Raw genomic sequence first — 18,177 nt, forward strand, 5'->3', positions numbered from 1 at the left:
CTGCGCGGTGCGTTCTATTGGGCGGGCCGTGACGGAACCGTTCCGTCACAAGCACAGCTCACCCGAGGGGCGTGACGGAGCGGTTCCGTCACCAGCGTCGGGAGCGCCGCGCGGCCCCCCCGCCCCTTAGCACTGCGGCGAAATATCCGCCGCAGCGAAAGGGTTAAACCACGGCTGAGTCCTCATGGGGTTGAACTAGCATTCAGCAATTTCTTTCCGCCCCAAAGAAATGGAAACCAGTTTACATTCAAAAAGTTCATTGCCGTTTCCGCCTCTTCTCAGTGATTTGGCCCAGCTTGATAATTGATAGAATTTAAATTTAGAGACAGCCCCCTCTGTAATGTCCTGTAACTTTTTCCATGAAATTAGCTCCGACCCCTCTAGCAATTCACCCCATCTCTCGATTCCCTTTGCTTGGTTCGGAACTGCAAGAGAGTCTTATAAGCATACTGGTGTTCGGGTGAGTTCCATATTGGGGCATAAGTGCTATAATAGGGGATTCATAGTATCACTCTTAATTGATACCAAACCCTACAAGCTGCCAGTAGGATTTTTAATGTCACTTTTTTACGCCGTATTGCTTTTCAAAGGCAACTGTTGCAGAGCCAAGTGGGCTGTTGAAAATTGTGTTTTCTCCACCTGCCCCTGTTGCCTGCTTGTGCCTCCGTTTTCGTGCCCCTGTTGCCTGCTTGTGCCCCTGTTGCCCGCTTGTGCCTCCTTGTGCCCCTGTTGCCCGTTTGTGCCTCTGTGTGCCCCTGTTGTCTGCTTGTGCCCCTGTTGCCTGCTTGTTCCTCTGTGGGCCCCTGTTGCCTGCTTGTGCCTCTGTGGGCCCCTGTTGCCTGCTTGTGCCTCTGTGTGCCCCTGTTGCCTGCTTGTGCCTCTGTGTGCCCCTGTTGCCTGCTTGTGCCTCTGTGTGCCCCTGTTGCCTGCTTGTGCCTCCGTCTGCCCCTGTTGCCTGCTTGTGCCTCCGTCTGCCCCTGTTGCCTGCTTGTGCCTCCGTCTGCCCCTGTTGCCTGCTTGTGCTGTGTTGGTGTGTGTGGAGGGCTCTGTGTGGCTGTGTGTGTAGGAAGCTTTGTGTGGCTGTGTGTGTGGAGGGCTCTGTGTGGCTGTGTGTGTGGGGGGCTCTGTGTGGCTGTGTGTGTGGGGGGCTGTGTGTGCGGGGCTCTGTGTGGGGGTGTGTGTGGGGCGGCTCTGTGTGTGTTTGTGTGTGTCATTTGCGATAGATAAAGCTAGTGGCATTGTAAATGACAATGCCATTTATTTATGTTAAAAAAACATAAATAAAAATAATGTCAAGAGCAATGCCAATAGCTCTAACTTTAACAAAGGCAAAACCATTGCATTGTAAATGCTTGTTGTAACTTAGGGTTCGTTAGGGTTAGCCCTAGCAGCAGGATTGCATGTGTTTCGGGGTGTTCTAGATTTTTCCAACTGAGTTCTGGGGTCTTAGAGCACTCGTGAGAATGTGTAATTTTGGTTGCAAGTCATTTGAAGAAAATCCATGGTGGGAAAGGGGGGATTTGGCATAGTTAAAGAAAGCCTTTGCCACTATTCTTAACTTAGGGTTCGTTAGGGTTAGCAGTATTTCTATTGCATGTGTTTGAGTGGGGGGGATTTCGAGTCTTGGAGCGATGCTGGCTATGGCTACTTTTGCTTGGTTGCTTGCAAGTGGTTTGAATGCAATCCACGGTGGGTAATGGGTAATTAGGAAGGGGGTACTTCGGCCTACTTTTACTTTCAAAGTAAGTTTTGTCACCAGTTTTCTGCTAGGCCTCGTTTTTTGAGATTTGATTGGGGGTCTTCTACATTTTTGCGACTGGCTTTAGTAAGGGTCTGGGTGGGAGCACTGCTAGCAAGATCTAATTTTGTTCTAAAACACAGTTTACAGTACACCTAGCTTGAGGGGCAAGATCCGCTACATTAATTTGCCCATACTTATTTATCCTTCAAAAGGTGACTCAGAGTACGCACTTTCAAAAATATTGTACTGTCTACTAGGAAAATCAAATTGTGACTTTTTGCACTCCACAGCCTACATACCTTATATTTATTTATCAGTGGTGTTGTAATATTATATCACTTCCTGTTTTTCGTTGAATAATTACAGGCCGGGTTTCAGTCTCTGCAATGGGGAAAAAAGGATGGAGTCAGGCTTCACAGTAGCGAGCCACAATTCAGCATCAGGCAGGCAGTGGACAGGGTGTCTTCTGGTGACCAACATCGATGGACGAAGCGTCGGCTGCAATGGAGGAGTGCCGCTAATAGGAGGATTTTTTTTCTGCAGGCAACTTACTTACCACTTCCAACAGGACCACTACAACCACATAGATACAGTATCCCTTGCCTTTTTCTCTGACTGTGACTGCATTTCTTGGCTCTCTCTCGGCTTCTAAATTGATCCCTTAACACATCACTTAATCCACTCCACTATCACATCTGCACCACACATAGTCATTTGTAAGTGCTCCTACGTAATTCGCAAGTCGCAGCACGCCCCAGGCCGTAGAGGACTGGGATGGCCCCAATGATGAAGCATGTCACCAAGGGGCAACCCTGGTGAGTGAGGGGACACCTAGAAAAAAAGCAATTTCTCCTTTCCTATCTACTATACCTTCCAGACCAACCCCACTGAGTGTTGTTGTGAATGGATTTATAGTGACCAGCAAGGCTCTCGGGTATCTGGCTACAGAGACCTTATGTTGAATATCGTTATCAATAATTTACACATAGGCTCTTTACTGTTGCATTCTTTCTTCCACAGTTGTCGAATGTACTACTTACTTTTCACTGACATGCATGCAGTAGTGCATGCACTTTCAAAGATTGATGGATAGGTTTGTACCCAAAGAATTGTTTATGTTCAATTGTTTGTCTATGCTGTGCTTTTTTTTACAGGGTGTCTTCTGGTGACCAACATCGATGGACGAAGCGTCGGCTGCAATGGAGGAGTGCCGCTAATAGGAGGATTTTTTTTCTGCAGGCAACTTACTTACCACTTCCAACAGGACCACTACAACCACATAGATACAGTATCCCTTGCCTTTTTCTCTGACTGTGACTGCATTTCTTGGCTCTCTCTCGGCTTCTAAATTGATCCCTTAACACATCACTTAGTCCACTCCACTATCACATCTGCACCACACATAGTCATTTGTAAGTGCTCCTACGTAATTCGCAAGTCGCAGCACGCCCCAGGCCGTAGAGGACTGGGATGGCCCCAATGATGAAGCATGTCACCAAGGGGCAACCCTGGTGAGTGAGGGGACACCTAGAAAAAAAGCAATTTCTCCTTTTCTATCTACTATACCTTCTGTCAGGTTACGCAGCCCCTAAGCGCCTACCGTACTATGAAACTACATTTCCCATGAGTAGGCGGGAGACTTGCAGGAAGTTTATCTGGCGAACAGACGCGCTTCCTGTTGCGCGTTATTCTGGTTTCTGTTCTGCACCGGCATGAGAGCGGACGCTCTGCATGCTTTTCTATCGTGTCTCCTGTGGACTATCACCTTCCCCCCCCCCCCCTGAGGCTCAGTGGGGAGCGCTTCCGTGTTCTGTCCTTGGCGGTAGACGGACTTCACGCGTCTTCAGGTAAAGCCGCTCTAAACTCTTCGGCCGCCCGTGCGGTCAGCTGATTACTGCCTGAACGGATTGTTAAGGGAGGTTCTGTGACTGTTTTCTAACAGAATTCTACCTTTGCTGAATTCCTGTTTGGTTGAATTGTGTGTGGCGGAGCACAGTGGCGGTCTATACCACGTGTTACCGTTCACATCGGGGATCGTTTTTGTACTATTAAAACGGAGCGCGGTAGTAAGGACAACTACGCGTCTCCGTTGTATAACTGTGTATTTCAAAGGACCTCCATAACTGGGCATGTAGTGAGGTAACTACAGGCTACCCCAGTTCTCTTTGTGTAGTGCACCGTGGGGTGTGTTGTTGGCAGAATTCAGTGGTGGTCGCAACTACGTTTTTCTGTTTGACCTTCACCAAAGATTCTCTACTGGGTCATTACTTAGAGAGCGCAGTGTTGTAGTTCTTGCTTCCTACACACTACCGTTTCCCTCTTCCTTTTTGTTGGACCATACATCTTTGCTTTGACTATTTGGAACCCCCTTTGTACATTGAGTCCTCTACCATGTTTGTGGTATGTTGTGAGTAGTGGGTTTGATGTCTTAGTATAACGCGAGTGTGTTTGGTGCGACAGGAGTGTGTTCGTTAACTATATGTTTATGTGTTTCTTAGGCCTTCCTCACAGATTGTGGCAGAAGGGCTATAGTATTTCCTATCCAAGGTCATGTTTTCTTGGTGCTCAGGTACTTGTCTACTTCCTTGGTTATTTAGTGAGACTATATGAGAGTAGCCTTGTATGTTAGGACAGCACTTCACTGATGCCTGTCTTGTCTTCTGTTACAGGTATCCTTTCCCTGCTGACCCTACCTTTACCCATCCCACATTTTTTATTTTAGTTTGTTATTTTTCTCCCCCGCCTAATGGCTCGAACACCCTGTGTTTACACTTCTGGGTGTTGGTGACATTTGGAGGTGGAACCATATTTGCATCGACTGGATCACGGGGAGTAAACCTGACACCTTCCAGACCAACCCCATTGAGTGTTGTTGTGAATGGATTTATAGTGACCAGCAAGGCTCTCGGGTATCTGGCTACAGAGACCTTATGTTAAATATCGTTATCAATAATTCCACACAGGCCCTGTACTGTCGCATTCTTTCTTTCCACAGTTGTCGAATCTACTACTTACTTTTCACTGACATGCATGCAGTAGTGCATGCACTTTCAAAGATTGATGGATAGGTTTGTACCCAAAGATTTGTTTATGTTCACAATTGTTTGTCTATGCTGTGCTATTTTTTCTTGTCTCCCAAAACCTTTCCCAAAAACCCCCGTACCCATCCATTTTTCAAACCCTAACCCTCTTCCCCCGGGCTGTGTGGTTTTGATTGATGTGTGACTAAATTATTATTACAGCAATAAATCCACACACTTGCTGGGGAGGATAAGGGGATAGCAACAGGCTGGTGAAGAAATCCGAGGATATATTCTTACTCTGCTTGACAAAGAACCATTGCTAATGTGAAAGAACTTCAACCGAATTAGTAGTTATACTTTACCATTTGTTAGGCTACAATGTGGCACTGTTCTACTGTACTTCTGTCACCTGCTATATTCTCAGTTGTACCGTTGAATTGCTCAGGAGGACAAACCAGATTTCATTTTCTTTTTTTTCATAGGCATGCAACTGCCACTGTGTCACACCACTAGTACCACCGCTATGAGGAAATTTTATCCGACCAAGATTGCCAACCTTATTCGGTGTTTCCCGTGGAGCCAGCCCTGGGTCTAGCCCTACTTTCAAACACAAATTACAGGTAAGATAAGCGTTTGGTGGTTTGGGGGTATAATGGAGTATTAGTACGAGAGACGAGAGACTGAAGGTAGTACTACTAAAGTCCTAGGACTCTTGGATTCACTTCACTTAGTCTGTGAGAGGCACTTAGTGTTGAAAACATTTGGGCATTTACACTTAAAGGAAGAAAATGGAACTAAACTTTCAGGAAAACAGTCAACGTTAAACCCCCACCCACCAGGCAAGCAGTAAAAAACAGGTATGCTCAGATAAAGTTTGAAAAAGTATATTTATATCCCTAACAAAATAATCTCCCGCAAGACCCTCCCTAACCCCAACGATTGTCCTTCAAAAGTCCCCAAAAACCCAACTCCCAATTCCCACCCCCCAAAAGTCTCTAAAAAAGGGGCAAGGGACACTATGGGTGGATGCTGTTAACTTTTTGGGCCAGGGCATCATGCTCCTCGCGGAGCAAGGCGAGCTCCTGCTGAAGGCGGGACACCATCAGGGTAGTGCGGCGCAGGCGTGCCTTCACTGCCTTGCAGGTGCAATGCCTGTGAGAGGCAGCTGTTGGCCTTGCTGCTCGGCGGTGGCGTTTGCCTTTGGCAGCCCGGCTCAGTCTGGGTGGACCACTGTGCTGGGTGGCAGCCCGTGGGGCCACGGAGGCCGATGCAGACGACGTTGTTGTTGTTGTCGACTGCACACTTTCCTCGTCCTCCAGGGCCACCAGCCGCCGATATTCCGCAACAGTGGCCTCGATCCTCCGTTGCCGGGCCGCTCTAGCCAGCTCCTTCCTCCTTGTTCGTTTGGAAGGAGCATCTATATGAAGAAAGAAAGACATAGTCTGTAACCAATGCTCTTTAAGATTAACTCAATCATTCAGCAGAAATTTGTGTTGCAGTACAACTAGCAACTTGCAAGCGCATTACATAACTATTGAGGCCAGTATCTATCTAACCTCACACTTCTTCATCCTTGCTCTAACATTAGTGGGAGTTTAAGGAACAAATTCTACGAGCACTGTGGACTTCCATTGGAGTCGACTATGAAAGTACACCAGTCTTATTCTTCTTCTTATCTCTTGTTTTGGAAAATTGGTTCGTTATTTTCTGCAAGCCGGCATAATGCCAGCGCAGTAAACTTGCACCCGAGAAAAAGAGACGCACGCCATGAGGAGTGACCTAGACTTGCGTTGCGTTACTGTACCCGTCCAGTACATGCAGGTGGTGAAGCTCTTACTTTTCTATTACGGGTGGCACTGAGAATACTCTGTTACAACTCAAGGGCTACTGCTTAATTAATTTAACTTTCACCCTACAGTGGAAATGAGTACTAGAAATGGAAAATTGAAGAAGATAAATAATCTGATTATCTATCACTTCACATGGGATGTTTTTGCTTATATATGGGATGACTTTAGGTGCTTTGCTTTTTATTGAGTGACCAGTGATACATCCACACATGAATGACTGAGTACTAATAAACTTATTAAGAGAGGTAGGGAGTGGCCACCGTAATAACCGGATCTATGCAGTGCTTGCAATACAAACTACTGCTACTATTTATGGTAGTATTTGGACAAAATTAAAAGTTCTTTTCCTTGCCTTTCCTACACTGGAACGGACGTGCGGGTGCAGTGTTACATGCTCTTCAAAGTTACACTTAGTTCATCCACTGACCGTCTACTCTCTCTAGATCATGGGTACTCACAAACTTTCTCTCAGGGGCTACATTTACAGTGTAGTTTGGGGCCGAGGGCCGCACTGGTGGGGGCGGAGTCAGAGGGGGCGGGGCTAAAGCAAAACGATAACTTGTGACCATGAGGTTGCACACAGGTCCCTGCAGCAGATGCCCTCATCCACTGAGCCACCAGACCCAGCATTTACATACATCTCTCTCCCTCCTGCTCTCCCTCCTGCCCTCCCTCCATCTCTCTCTCCCTCCTGCCCTCCCTCTCCCTCCCCCTCTGTCATCTCACTGTGTGTGTGTCTATCTGTGTCAGCCTTCAGCCCGGGTTGAGACCGCTTCCTCAACGCGCACACACAGACAACAACACCAAAGTACTTAACAGGTCTTTAAAAGACCATTAACATATTATTGAGGCTTTGTTTGTTGTAGCGCCCCTGCTTCTCCACCCTGACAATCACTGCTTGCCCGGCCCCACAGAGCAGAGGCTTTGTTCTATTTCACCTCTTTGTGGCCTTGCATCTCCACTCTGCTCTGTGGGGGCCGGGGGAGCAGTGATTGTCAGAGTGGAGATGCAGGGGCGCTAACAGGTGAAATACAAAAAAGCCTCTGCTCTGTGGGGGCCGGGGGAGCAGTGATTGTCTGCAAGGTCTGCGCACCGCCAAGGAAGGCTTGCCGGGCCACCACCGGCCCGCGGGCCGTACTATGAGTACCCCTGCTCTAGATACACATATGCTATCTAAGAGTCAGATAGTAGCATGATCCAGGTATATGGACACATACAGTTTCTGTGTCACCCACCCAGGCTGTTGTCCTTCCACCCATCATTGCTTCATCATTCACCCAGCCATGCATCTCATATTCTTGCCTTCCCAGCTAGTCTTCAATCTCAATAAGTAAGGAATATATAAGAGCTTACCTCTGGCCGCCACCACCACCGTCTCAACTCTCACAGCCGCCGCCTCCTCCCCTGAAGAATCGCCCTCCGCCTCCGTGTCGAGCACCACCACCTCCACACTGGCCCCGCCACCAGATGTTCCACCTACAAAGTACATTTAAGAATGTTAGAATAAAGCACTCACTAGTCTTTGGTCTAGGAATGAAGACATGTGAAAACAATGTAATTTGTGACTGTCTACGTTAAAGTTAAAAAAAAATTCCCTTTTTCCAGGGAAGGTTGTCTTGCTGCACTTTTTGGCACAACTGATGAAGGCTGTTTTTTTAACACGCACCATTTTTCTCCACACAGACAGAAGATGGACTTCTAACAACAAGATCAAGTTGAAACCAGGTGAGAGCTCGGCTCGACCACAAGAAATGTCTTCAATTAATCGTCAGCACTAACCACTTTTCCATTATCAGTTAAACGTTTAGTTTTATTATGACTTCATTTTAATAAATGTGTTTACTTTTAATAAAGCTTTTAAACTTAAATACAATCTGTGTTTTTTGGTCCAGACTAGAGTGACTGAGCGAAAGGTTTTGCAATTTTTGCAAGCATGAGTCCAGATAGAACACTTCAAAAGACATTATGGACAATCCCAGAGGACTGCACTAAGTTGATAGAGCTATTGCTGACTAGAATCATGGGAGTTTCGCCAACCGTGCAATCTTAGTTAGCTACACAGACAGACTAATAAGAATAATCTAGTAATACCACAGGGAGTCATAGTAGAGGCAGGATAAGAATTTAGATACAGTCTACAAGAAGAGCAAAGACAATTTTGAAAAAAGTCAAATGAGGAACGCTAGGAAAAATAGGTACTAGTCTAAAATGAAAACTTACTGGGGCCAGCAGAGGAGCCCTCGCCTGCCCGATCCTGGCCCTGTTGAACAGCATCCGCCGCCTGCTGCTCCTGTGTCCTCCTCTCGCCCCTGGGGGGAGCTGACGTACAACATGAAAGAAAGAACAGAAAACATGGATGATTGTTGCTTGTCAATGTCAACCAAATCAAACATTTCAAAAGAACAATAACAAAATATTTCCGCGAAATTATATTGATTATGGTTAGTTTTCATTTATTTGCGGACCTGTGACTTCGAAAGTCACGTAACTCACTAAACAAAGTACTGAAACGTTCACCTAGGACTGGCAGGCAGCAGTCCGCAGGCAAGACGCAAAGTGACAGACAAACTCCATTGTGATTTCAGTCAGATCAGTGACAACACTAACAGTTGCCTGCTACATTACCAGTCATTTAAATAGTCAAACTATCAATCCACCGCCACTATTTTTCTATTGTCAGGGGTACAAAGGAAGGGGCAGATTTAAGCCCTTGCGGCTCTTTTGCGCCGTTCTTGCGTGACTTTTGTGACGCAGCAGCTAAACAAAAAAGGGCGCCATGGTGCGGCGTATAATATTATAACAACGTGACGCATTTGGGAGTTGCATCCCGTTATAAAGCCCTGCGCCATCAGGGGGCGTTCCGGCGCAAGGGAGGGCATTCCTGCGCTGGAACACATCCTAATAGTGGCTGAGGGAAATCTACAAAATTTCAATCAGTCACCTTTAGGACAATGATGCGTCACACAAACCCTGCACCTGCTTGAAGCAGACGTACGGCTTGACCCAGCATTGGGGAGATAGGGTACCCCAGAGCATTGATGGAGCTGCGCCATCGTTGCGACGCAACTCCAGCAGTAAAGCTTCGGTGACGTTTTGGGCCCATGGTGCGCCGCATTGCAAATACGGCGCACCATGTTTGGTGGTGGTAGCGGGCCGCACAATTAATGGCGCATCCCTGCTACTTTGCAGGGATGCGACGGTAATTGCAATTCTGCCCCTTAGGGGCATACTTACTTACGCGTTCTGGCGCATCTCCAGAGATGCGCCAGATCAAATGCGTCACGCAAAACTACCCTTGCGACACGGCAGATGTGCCTCATTTACAATGCGGCGTGCCCTGGCGCAAGGGTAGGCACTTGCGTGACGCATCTCGTCACGTAAGAGCGGCGCATCACTGGAGTCACGTCTCCAACGCAATGCAACTCCAGTAATGCTCAGGGCCACCCAATACTTAACATGCTGTGTCAGTCCTTTCGCCTGCTTCGAGCAGACATAAGGAATTGAATTGACGTAGCAGCGTCGCAGAAGTGCCTGCGTTAAATCTTGTAGATTTCACGCAGGCAATTTTGCGAGGCGCACAGCCGCTGGACCGCCCACCCTGCGTACTAGGAACGCACCCATTGTGGTGCAGGCCCATGGCTTTATAACGTGACGCATCTCCCTAGATGCGTCATGCTGTAAATGACTCGCAGGGATGCGGCACGTTTACGCCGCTGTTGCGTCACGCAAGGCAACGTAAACGTGGCGCAAGGGGCTTGTAAATGTAATCTGCCCCCTAGTGTCTAGCATTACGCAGTTCTGTAAAGTACACTCATACATAATAGTTACTCAGGCCAATGAGACCACGAAATAGAAAACAAATAAGCATAGTAGCAACGCCACTGAGAAGGAGAGCAGTGCACCTGAAATGCACAGAAGATTTTGAAATATAATTTAACTACAATGTAATCGTCATCAGCGGCATTATTGGCTTGCTCCATGTAAAAAACAAATATTTGCAATACAACAACACAGAGCAGGAGAAAACATCATAGTAGTGAGTGATTAAATGGCTACTACTACTCACCAAGCCCGGGGATCTCCAAGCCGAGCTGGTCCAGCAGGTCGCGCTCGCGGTCCAGGAGGTCCGTCCAGCGATGGGTGACCTGGCTGTAGGTGCGCTGGACCCCGTAGAGGTGGGATATGGCCCAGCACACCTTCTCCCACCGCTTCCGGCGCTCCCGCATGTTGTAGCCGCCGGCCGCGATCCTGCCGCCTCCCGCGATGGTCCTGGGCAGGCGGCGCTGGACGAAGTAGACCAGCGCGCCCACTTCCTCCGGGCTGAATATCTCCCGTCGCGTCACCTGCTCCCCCCTCAATCTCCCGCATGCTGTCCTGGCACTGGGTCCAGCACTACTCCCCGCCGCCGCTGTGGCCCTCAAGTGCCTGGGCAGCTTCACGGCGCCTGGCTTGACCATGGTCTGGGCAGGTAAGGTAGGAAGAAGTAGAAAATTAAGAAAGAATAGGATAGGGAAGAAGAAAAGAAAAGAGTTTAAAAAAGTAGTTTAAAAGTAAAGAAAATAGCAGAAAAGACAAAAATATACAGCTAGGAAAAGAGAGGGATAGATAAGAAGCAAAATCGTAAAAAAAAAACTGAAAACAAGCAAAGGATGGCAAAGATACCAAGAGGATTAAACACCATGCCCAGACACAGGAAATGAATGAAAAACAAGATGGCCGGCGCCCGTTCACGAGCGCGAAAGTAAGTTCGCGCGAGATTTTCCTCGCGATCTCGTGCGAACCTCTAGATTTCCCGCGCGATCTCGTGTGAACCTCTACTCGCAATGCGCTTACTGCGCGAGATTATACATAGCGGGCGGAAACGGAAATACGTCACGCAAACAAAATGGCCGCGCCCGTACTCGACCTTGGGGTAAATTCGCGTGTTGCGCTGCAAGCGGCTCGCGAATACTGCAAAAAAACTCGCGAAACAACAAGCCGCAAAAAAATAAAATGCTCATTCGCACGAATTGGCGGCTTCCGCGGTCGGTTTCGCACGACGCCGCGCCCCGCGAATAGCGCGAAAAAAACCGAAAAACGATTTCAGCAAAAGCAAAAGCAATGAGCAGGTGCAAAAGGTCAACCTCATGATTTGTAACGATTCTTTGTAGTGCTTCCTGAGGGGGCCCTCCAGAATTCGGTTGCCTGCTTGCAACTATTGTGTGACCCTGCTCTGACCTTAACTGTATGCCACAAAGGTCCTGATTTACAGCTAAAGGAGCAGACAAGCAGGTGCCAGGCTGGAACTTGAAATTCTTTCAGTGACACATTAATTAGCCCCTAATTCATTATTGTCAGTTGGGGCAGGGCAGGTGTTGTTAATAAACTAACCCCAAATTAATTCATGTCAGTTCAAGCAGGGCAGGTGGGCTTGCTTTTCCCCCCCATCTTCTACAGTGATGATGAACCAGAGGGTGGCATTGATGTAACAGAGGGTGGCATGGGTCAAAGAGAGGGTGCCAGTGGTAAAACAGAGGGTGCTGGGAGGCTGTGATGATGAACCAGACGTAGAAACAACATAGTCGCGACCGTTGCGAGCCGACAAGTAAGTTCGCAATTGCGAACTAGTACCAAATCCTCGCGAACTGGTAGAAACACTTGCGAACACAAAAAAAAAAAATCCGCAAATTCGCGAGAATTCGCGAGAATTCGCGGATTGCCAATTCGCAAATCCGCAAAATTCGCGAACGCGAGATTCGCAAAATTCGCCCATGCTTAATTGGATCCAATTTTCACACAGTTGTGATTTTAGATCAATTTTTGTCCTGTAAATTGACATAGAAAGGCAGATGCATTGTCAAGAAATAGTACAACAATAAAAGAAATGGAACCTCCTTTTATCCTCTTATTATTTCAGCAAAAAGATATGACTCAAGGGGCACAAGAACAGCCCACTAAACGAAGGACCAAAAGTGGGCTACTCTTTCTTCAGGGTAAGCTTTATGTTCCTACATCACAACTATAAAATCAGTTATTACAGTGGTATCATGATACTCCAATGGCCGGTAATTCTTTGATCAGACGCACTGAAGAGTGGTTAGTTCCTAATTTCTGTTAGTCTCATCTACAAGTCTATATACCGTTATGTGTCTTCATGCAACTTTTGGCTACAAGCATGTAGGGGTAACGTTTGGGGAAAGCTCACAGAAGGTAAACAGTTGAACAGTGGGGAGTAAATATTTGTTTACGTAGGATGTATTATGATGTTGGGGTTTGAGCAAAAAATTATTTTGTGTTTATTCACAGTTATTTGTAAAAAATGTGGGACTGACATGCATTCTTAATAATTGTAGATACCCCTTAGGAAGGTCGAACACGAGACCGAAATGCATTGGGTGAAGATATGTAATGGACTGATGAAGTTTTCTTTACGTGCCTTTGGATAGGCCAGGATGGGCAATCCGAGAGCAATTAACAAGCATGAAAATATGGAACTTTGTTTTCTGTGACGTGACGGACAAAAATGAATAAATTATTGAAACGGGCTTACTAGTGAGTATGTGATAAAAATTCAACACAAATGTGCATAAAGCTGTGCAACTCCTTTAGTGACCCGTAAGCCACGAGTCACAATCCCCTTTTTGACAAGCCAAGGGTAGCCATGCTAAGCCTAAGGGATTGTTATGACCTTTGCCTACACCCTAGCAGCCTTGGAAAATAATAGTGATGGACTTTATGTTAGACTTACTGCCTTTTGAGTATGGCATAGTCCTATGGGTGGTAGTGGATCTGTTTAATAAACTGGGATATTTCATTCCATTACCCACACTTCCAAAATCAATCAATCAAAATGTCTTTAATCGGCCAGGAAAGCAGAGGATCAGCAATAAAATACAAAATATTGACATCTCAGCTAAGGCATAGACTCCTACAGTGGGCGATAGAGTGTTCATGGACAATTCACAGAGCATATGTGTCACAAAAATGTAATATACATAACGTTTCCTAATAATAAAAGCCACTCAAAAGTAGTTTAAAATTGCATGGCAAATGTCTAAAAGTCCTAAACCTTGCAGGAACTTAAGCCCATCCATTTAATGTCTCAGTTTTATCTTTTGTAAAATGGGGACCCTATAGAAAGACCGCGGGTTGAGTACAAAATGCAAAACAATATACAGTGACTTGTGATTTACATACCAACATTGTCACAATAACATTAAGGTAGATCGTGTTGCCAGACCCCTGACTGAGGAAAGCAAATTTAAAGTGCAATGTGCATAACCTACAACATTTAAGATAGTGACTATAAGTGGGGTTCATAATCCATTCTAGATAGGCTTCAATGCTCCCTGTTGTTGATACTAATGAGTGTCTAACAATTGATTCCTTGAAGTGGGCCTGCTCTAGGCGTACGTTGGTACAATACACTAAGTAATGCTGTTCAACTAGTTCTTTATGTGTAAACCCATTTTAAGAGGGTTTTTGTATAGTTCTGGGGGCCTATAGTCTCAAAAATTTCCCTCAAATAGGAAAGCCAAGGAATCAGGTATACCTTGTCAAGCGACAAACAATCAGTAATATGACTTCTGATGAGGGCAGCCTCCAGGGTTCCTGAACATTTAATCCAGAGTAACAGTGGTGCAAGCCCAATCAAATCCTCCAGGCAAGATATTCCAAGTTCCTCATGGCATTTAAGGGTGGCAGTACCCCCAGGAACAGACACTAACCTATACATAAAACAATTTTCACACGTTGAAGGACCCTGTGTTACAATAGCCCCAAAGCCCTGCTTTGTATACGCTTACCAAAATACATTTGCTTTCATATAAGTTTAGCATTTCTTTCCTTGGTTTGTGCTTTAACCTATGTGCAAATCTAAATATGGACTCAATATTCCTGTTAAGATGTTGCGCTCTTGAGGTTAATATTGCAGTCTTTGCTAAATGTTTTCCCCCATAACAAAACGTTTGGACTTCGTACTTGGATTGCCACAGGTCATAATATAGGTTTTGTAATAATTTACCTGCAGGTCCAAGTCATTCATATAAATTAAAAACAAATCTAAAAGGGTCTGTAGGCCATTTGCCGCGCAGGCAACAAGCATCATGCCATGAGCGTATAACAAAATGGGTATTGATTTGTTTCCCATATGTGGCATCTCCTTTACATTTTCTAAGTATTTATTAATCCTATTAAAATAAAGCAGGAAAAGGAAAGGAGCCAAAACACCATTGTCTAATGCCCTGGGTAGAGGTAATATGAAGGGAGCATTCCCCTGAGGGACTGTAACGGACCCTTACTGTGAGGTCAGATGTAAGCGCCCTATAAGGATGAGGGGTTCTTTCTCAGCACCCATCCTTTCAATTATATCCCATAGCTTGGAGTGATTCGCCAAGTCAAAGGCACTCGATAGATCGAGGAACGCCAGATGTGACGAACTCCCTTTAGCCCTGACATAGATATTTCCCTGCTATTATGTAAACGTCTAGACACTACAGTGCCAATTCCAGGTCTTAATCCGTATTGGGCTTCTGTCAGGACATTGCATTCCACAGCCCAACCTTACAAGCGGTACAGTAACATTCTACCCAAGGTTGCTACAGTCCAATAAATAAAGTGGCCCATAGCACTTCAGCTGGGACCTATCCCACCTTTTAAAGATAGGGACAACAATAGCTGTCCTCCAGGAATCAGAAATAGGGCCTGACACTACATATTTAAAAACATTTGTCAATAAAGGGGCCCACAAATTAATGTTGGATTTAAAAATGTCACCTGGGACACCATCAGTGCCAGGAGCCTTGCCATAAATAAATTTTAATGGCTAGAGTCACTTCATGAATATTAATAGGGCTTGGGAAATCGTAGGGGTACTGAATATTTGGACTTCAATCTCAAATTATATTAGTGGACATATTTTCTGGTGAAAAAAATCATGAGAAATGGCCTATTCTTTTATTGTCTACATGTTTTACCTTACTCTCAGATTGAAGCTCACAATTTACATTGAAGTTTTGGATAGCCTTAATGTCACCACTGGGCATGAAGACCAGGTTTCAACACAAACATGGACAGACAGAGTAAATCAGACCATCAAACAATATTTCTGATGTTTTATTAAAGAGTATAAGGATGACTGGATGTGTGAGATTCCACAAATTGAGTTCATGTATAATTATTCTTTACTGAGGGACGCTTTAGCATTTGACAGATGGTACTCTGTTCATCAGGGTGGCGGAGAGCATTACCATACTGATGGACCACGACCCTCAGATTTAGAGATGATCATCAACCCAGCGGCCATCTCTGAACATTGAAAGGAATCGGCATCATGAAGGAAAGTAACAAAGAATTATTATTTAAAAAACTATAGTGGAGGAGTAGGGTACCACTGTAGTGAGTGACATCAGGACAAAAAGAGGGACCTCTCTCAAGAAGTGTTAAAATAATTTTAAAAAACGAGTGGGCAAAAAGTCTTTAGGACCCTGTATGGCCAGGAAGCTGAAACAGTGAGGTTGCTGTGAAAACTGACCTTGAACCTCATTTTGGAAGCCCTTCCTGCAAGTCATTAACACCCAATGGTGCTTTATTAGTCAGCAAATGTGATGAGGTCTTCCTTATGTAGCACATATCAGGTTCAGGCAATGAGGAAATAGGTGGATGTGCTAACAGACCAGAGCTTCTGAAGGGATGAGTCTGATCTCACCACTCCAGCGTCGATTCCCTTGAAATGAAGATGCATTATAGGTGCCTCTCAGGGTAGAAGGATATTTGGTATAAGCTCAGCTATACTTTTTCGTTATATCTAAATTGTTGCAGTGATAATTAGTGCACCACAGTAAGGCAGGGAGGAAGGTTAAGGTCCTTGCAAAGGTTTGATAAAGGAGCCCAGATCAGGTGTAAGAGGGTCCCTTCATCTATTGCCTCACAACCACAACACATGGGTTTGTCAAAGAGAGGTCTCTGGAGCTGTTAATATTCCTGGATCCGTCTGTCACAGGTGTGCTCACAGACGGAAGCTAACCCTCATACATGAAGCCCCTTGGCACTGTCAATGTGAGAAAGGGAGAGAGAATAATGGCTGGGGGGAGAAGGTGACATGGCTGCTACTGTTCTCTTCTGGGTGGAGAGGTGGTTGGCTTTCATTAGTCTGTCTTGGCTGGAGTGAGTAGGAAGATTCTACTTCTCTCTTCTGAGCAGGACAGGAAGAGTAGGGTGACTTGCAGGACTCTCTTCTGGGTGGAAAAGTGTGCGATGGCGTCCACTACTCTCTGCTGGGAAGGGGGGAATGAAAGAACACCCTCTACTCTCTCTTGCGTGGATGTGGCATTGCTTCCAATATGCTGTATTGAGAGAGGGAGAGTAGTTTCCACTACTCTCTGCTGGCTGAGAGAGAGTAAGTGGATTCTGTTTTGAATGGAAAGGCGCACCATGGCTTCCATTAGACTCTCCTGGTTTGTCAAGAATAAGAGATTGTCAACTATTAGCAAGGGAGAGTGTGATATTGCTTCCAGTACTTGGCTTGAGAGACTGGAGTGGATTCCAATATTCGTTACATTTCTAACTTGGCCTCTACGATTGGGAGCTTGCACAGTCCCTCTCTCTTTGACACACACTGCAGTGTAGGGCTATCAAAGATTGTTACCTGGCTCTCCTTGTGCCACTGAATCTGATCAACATTAAGGGTCAGATTCCCCGTGTATTCACCAACAGTGCGGAAAGGCATCTCCTTCTTGTCCACCGTCCAGGTCAGAATATCATATCCAATATTCATGTTCCCAAATTCATCATAGTAGAAGGTGCTGTTTCTCATGGTGAAGTTTATAGTCTTTAATTCTTTCAGCAGCTGGAAAACAACAAATATGGCAATAAGATCCTGTTCATGACAATGTGTGATTAAGGGTTGTATGACATTACAACGCATACTTTTACAATGCATGCCTTTACAACGCATTTTTCACGTTGCAACATCCTTTACAACACATTCTATTACATCGCATGACACAACATCGCATTTTAAGAAACTACCTTTACAACGCATCCCATTACATCGCATACTACCTTTACAATGCATACCATTACAATGCATACCATTACATTGCAGTTCTGGTAAGTATTGGATAGTATAGGGGTAAGAATTACTATTCTAACTCCAGGGGGTGCAACAGTAGGGTAAGTGTTGGATAGTGTAAGGATACTATGCGTTGTAATGGTATGCGTTGTAGTGTAATGTTATGTAATGGTTGCGTTGTATGGCATGCGATGTAAGGGATGTTGCAATTTAATGACTGCGTTGTAATGGTAGTGCGATGTAAAAGTTGTGTTGTAAAGGTTGTTTCCCGTGATTAAGTATACTTCTCTCCTTACTCATGACAAGCGCACTTCTCCTGACACATTACATGTTCTCTCGCATAGGCCATGAAACTTACTTTCCACTTGGCCCACAAGCAAAGACTCTTCAACAGAAGCATGAAAAGGACTCTCTTTCAAGACTCTTTGCCCCGCCATAAAGCGTACTGTCCTCATGGCCTTTTGAAAGTACTCTGCTCCAAGACATTAAACATGATTCTTGTCCACTCTGTGG

At 45.6% G+C, this 18,177-nt stretch overlaps 1 protein-coding gene and 1 pseudogene across 1 annotated transcript; both read right to left on the reverse strand.

Annotated features, from left to right (window-relative positions):
• The window catches only part of LOC147710765 (taste receptor type 1 member 3-like), an 89,209-nt pseudogene that overhangs the window by 33,925 nt on the left and 37,107 nt on the right, over window positions 1-18,177 (reverse strand).
• Window positions 5,634-16,162, reverse strand: LOC147710766 (uncharacterized). The gene is made up of 4 exons (XM_086922717.1): window positions 16,126-16,162; window positions 8,835-8,933; window positions 7,968-8,090; window positions 5,634-6,181 (listed from the first exon to the last, which is right to left on the reverse strand). The coding sequence occupies exons 1-4, from the start codon at window positions 16,160-16,162 to the stop codon at window positions 5,781-5,783; spliced, it is 660 nt and encodes a 219-aa protein (XP_086778843.1). The 3' UTR covers window positions 5,634-5,780.

This window comes from Lissotriton vulgaris, chromosome 5, assembly GCF_964263255.1.
Source record: "Lissotriton vulgaris chromosome 5, aLisVul1.2, whole genome shotgun sequence".
Classification (NCBI taxonomy): domain Eukaryota; kingdom Metazoa; phylum Chordata; class Amphibia; order Caudata; family Salamandridae; genus Lissotriton; species Lissotriton vulgaris.

Excerpts from the sequence above, each read along its gene's own strand:
- LOC147710766 (XM_086922717.1), bottom strand. The coding sequence starts at position 16,162 with ATGACTTGCAGGAAGGGCTTCCAAAATGAGGTTCAAG. Across the intron at positions 8,934-16,125 it reads CTTCCAAAATGAGGTTCAAG|CTCCCCCCAGGGGCGAGAGG; the intron begins GTCAGTTTTCAC and ends GTTGTACGTCAG. Across the intron at positions 6,182-7,967 it reads GGTGGTGGTGGCGGCCAGAG|ATGCTCCTTCCAAACGAACA; the intron begins GTAAGCTCTTAT and ends TTCTTCATATAG.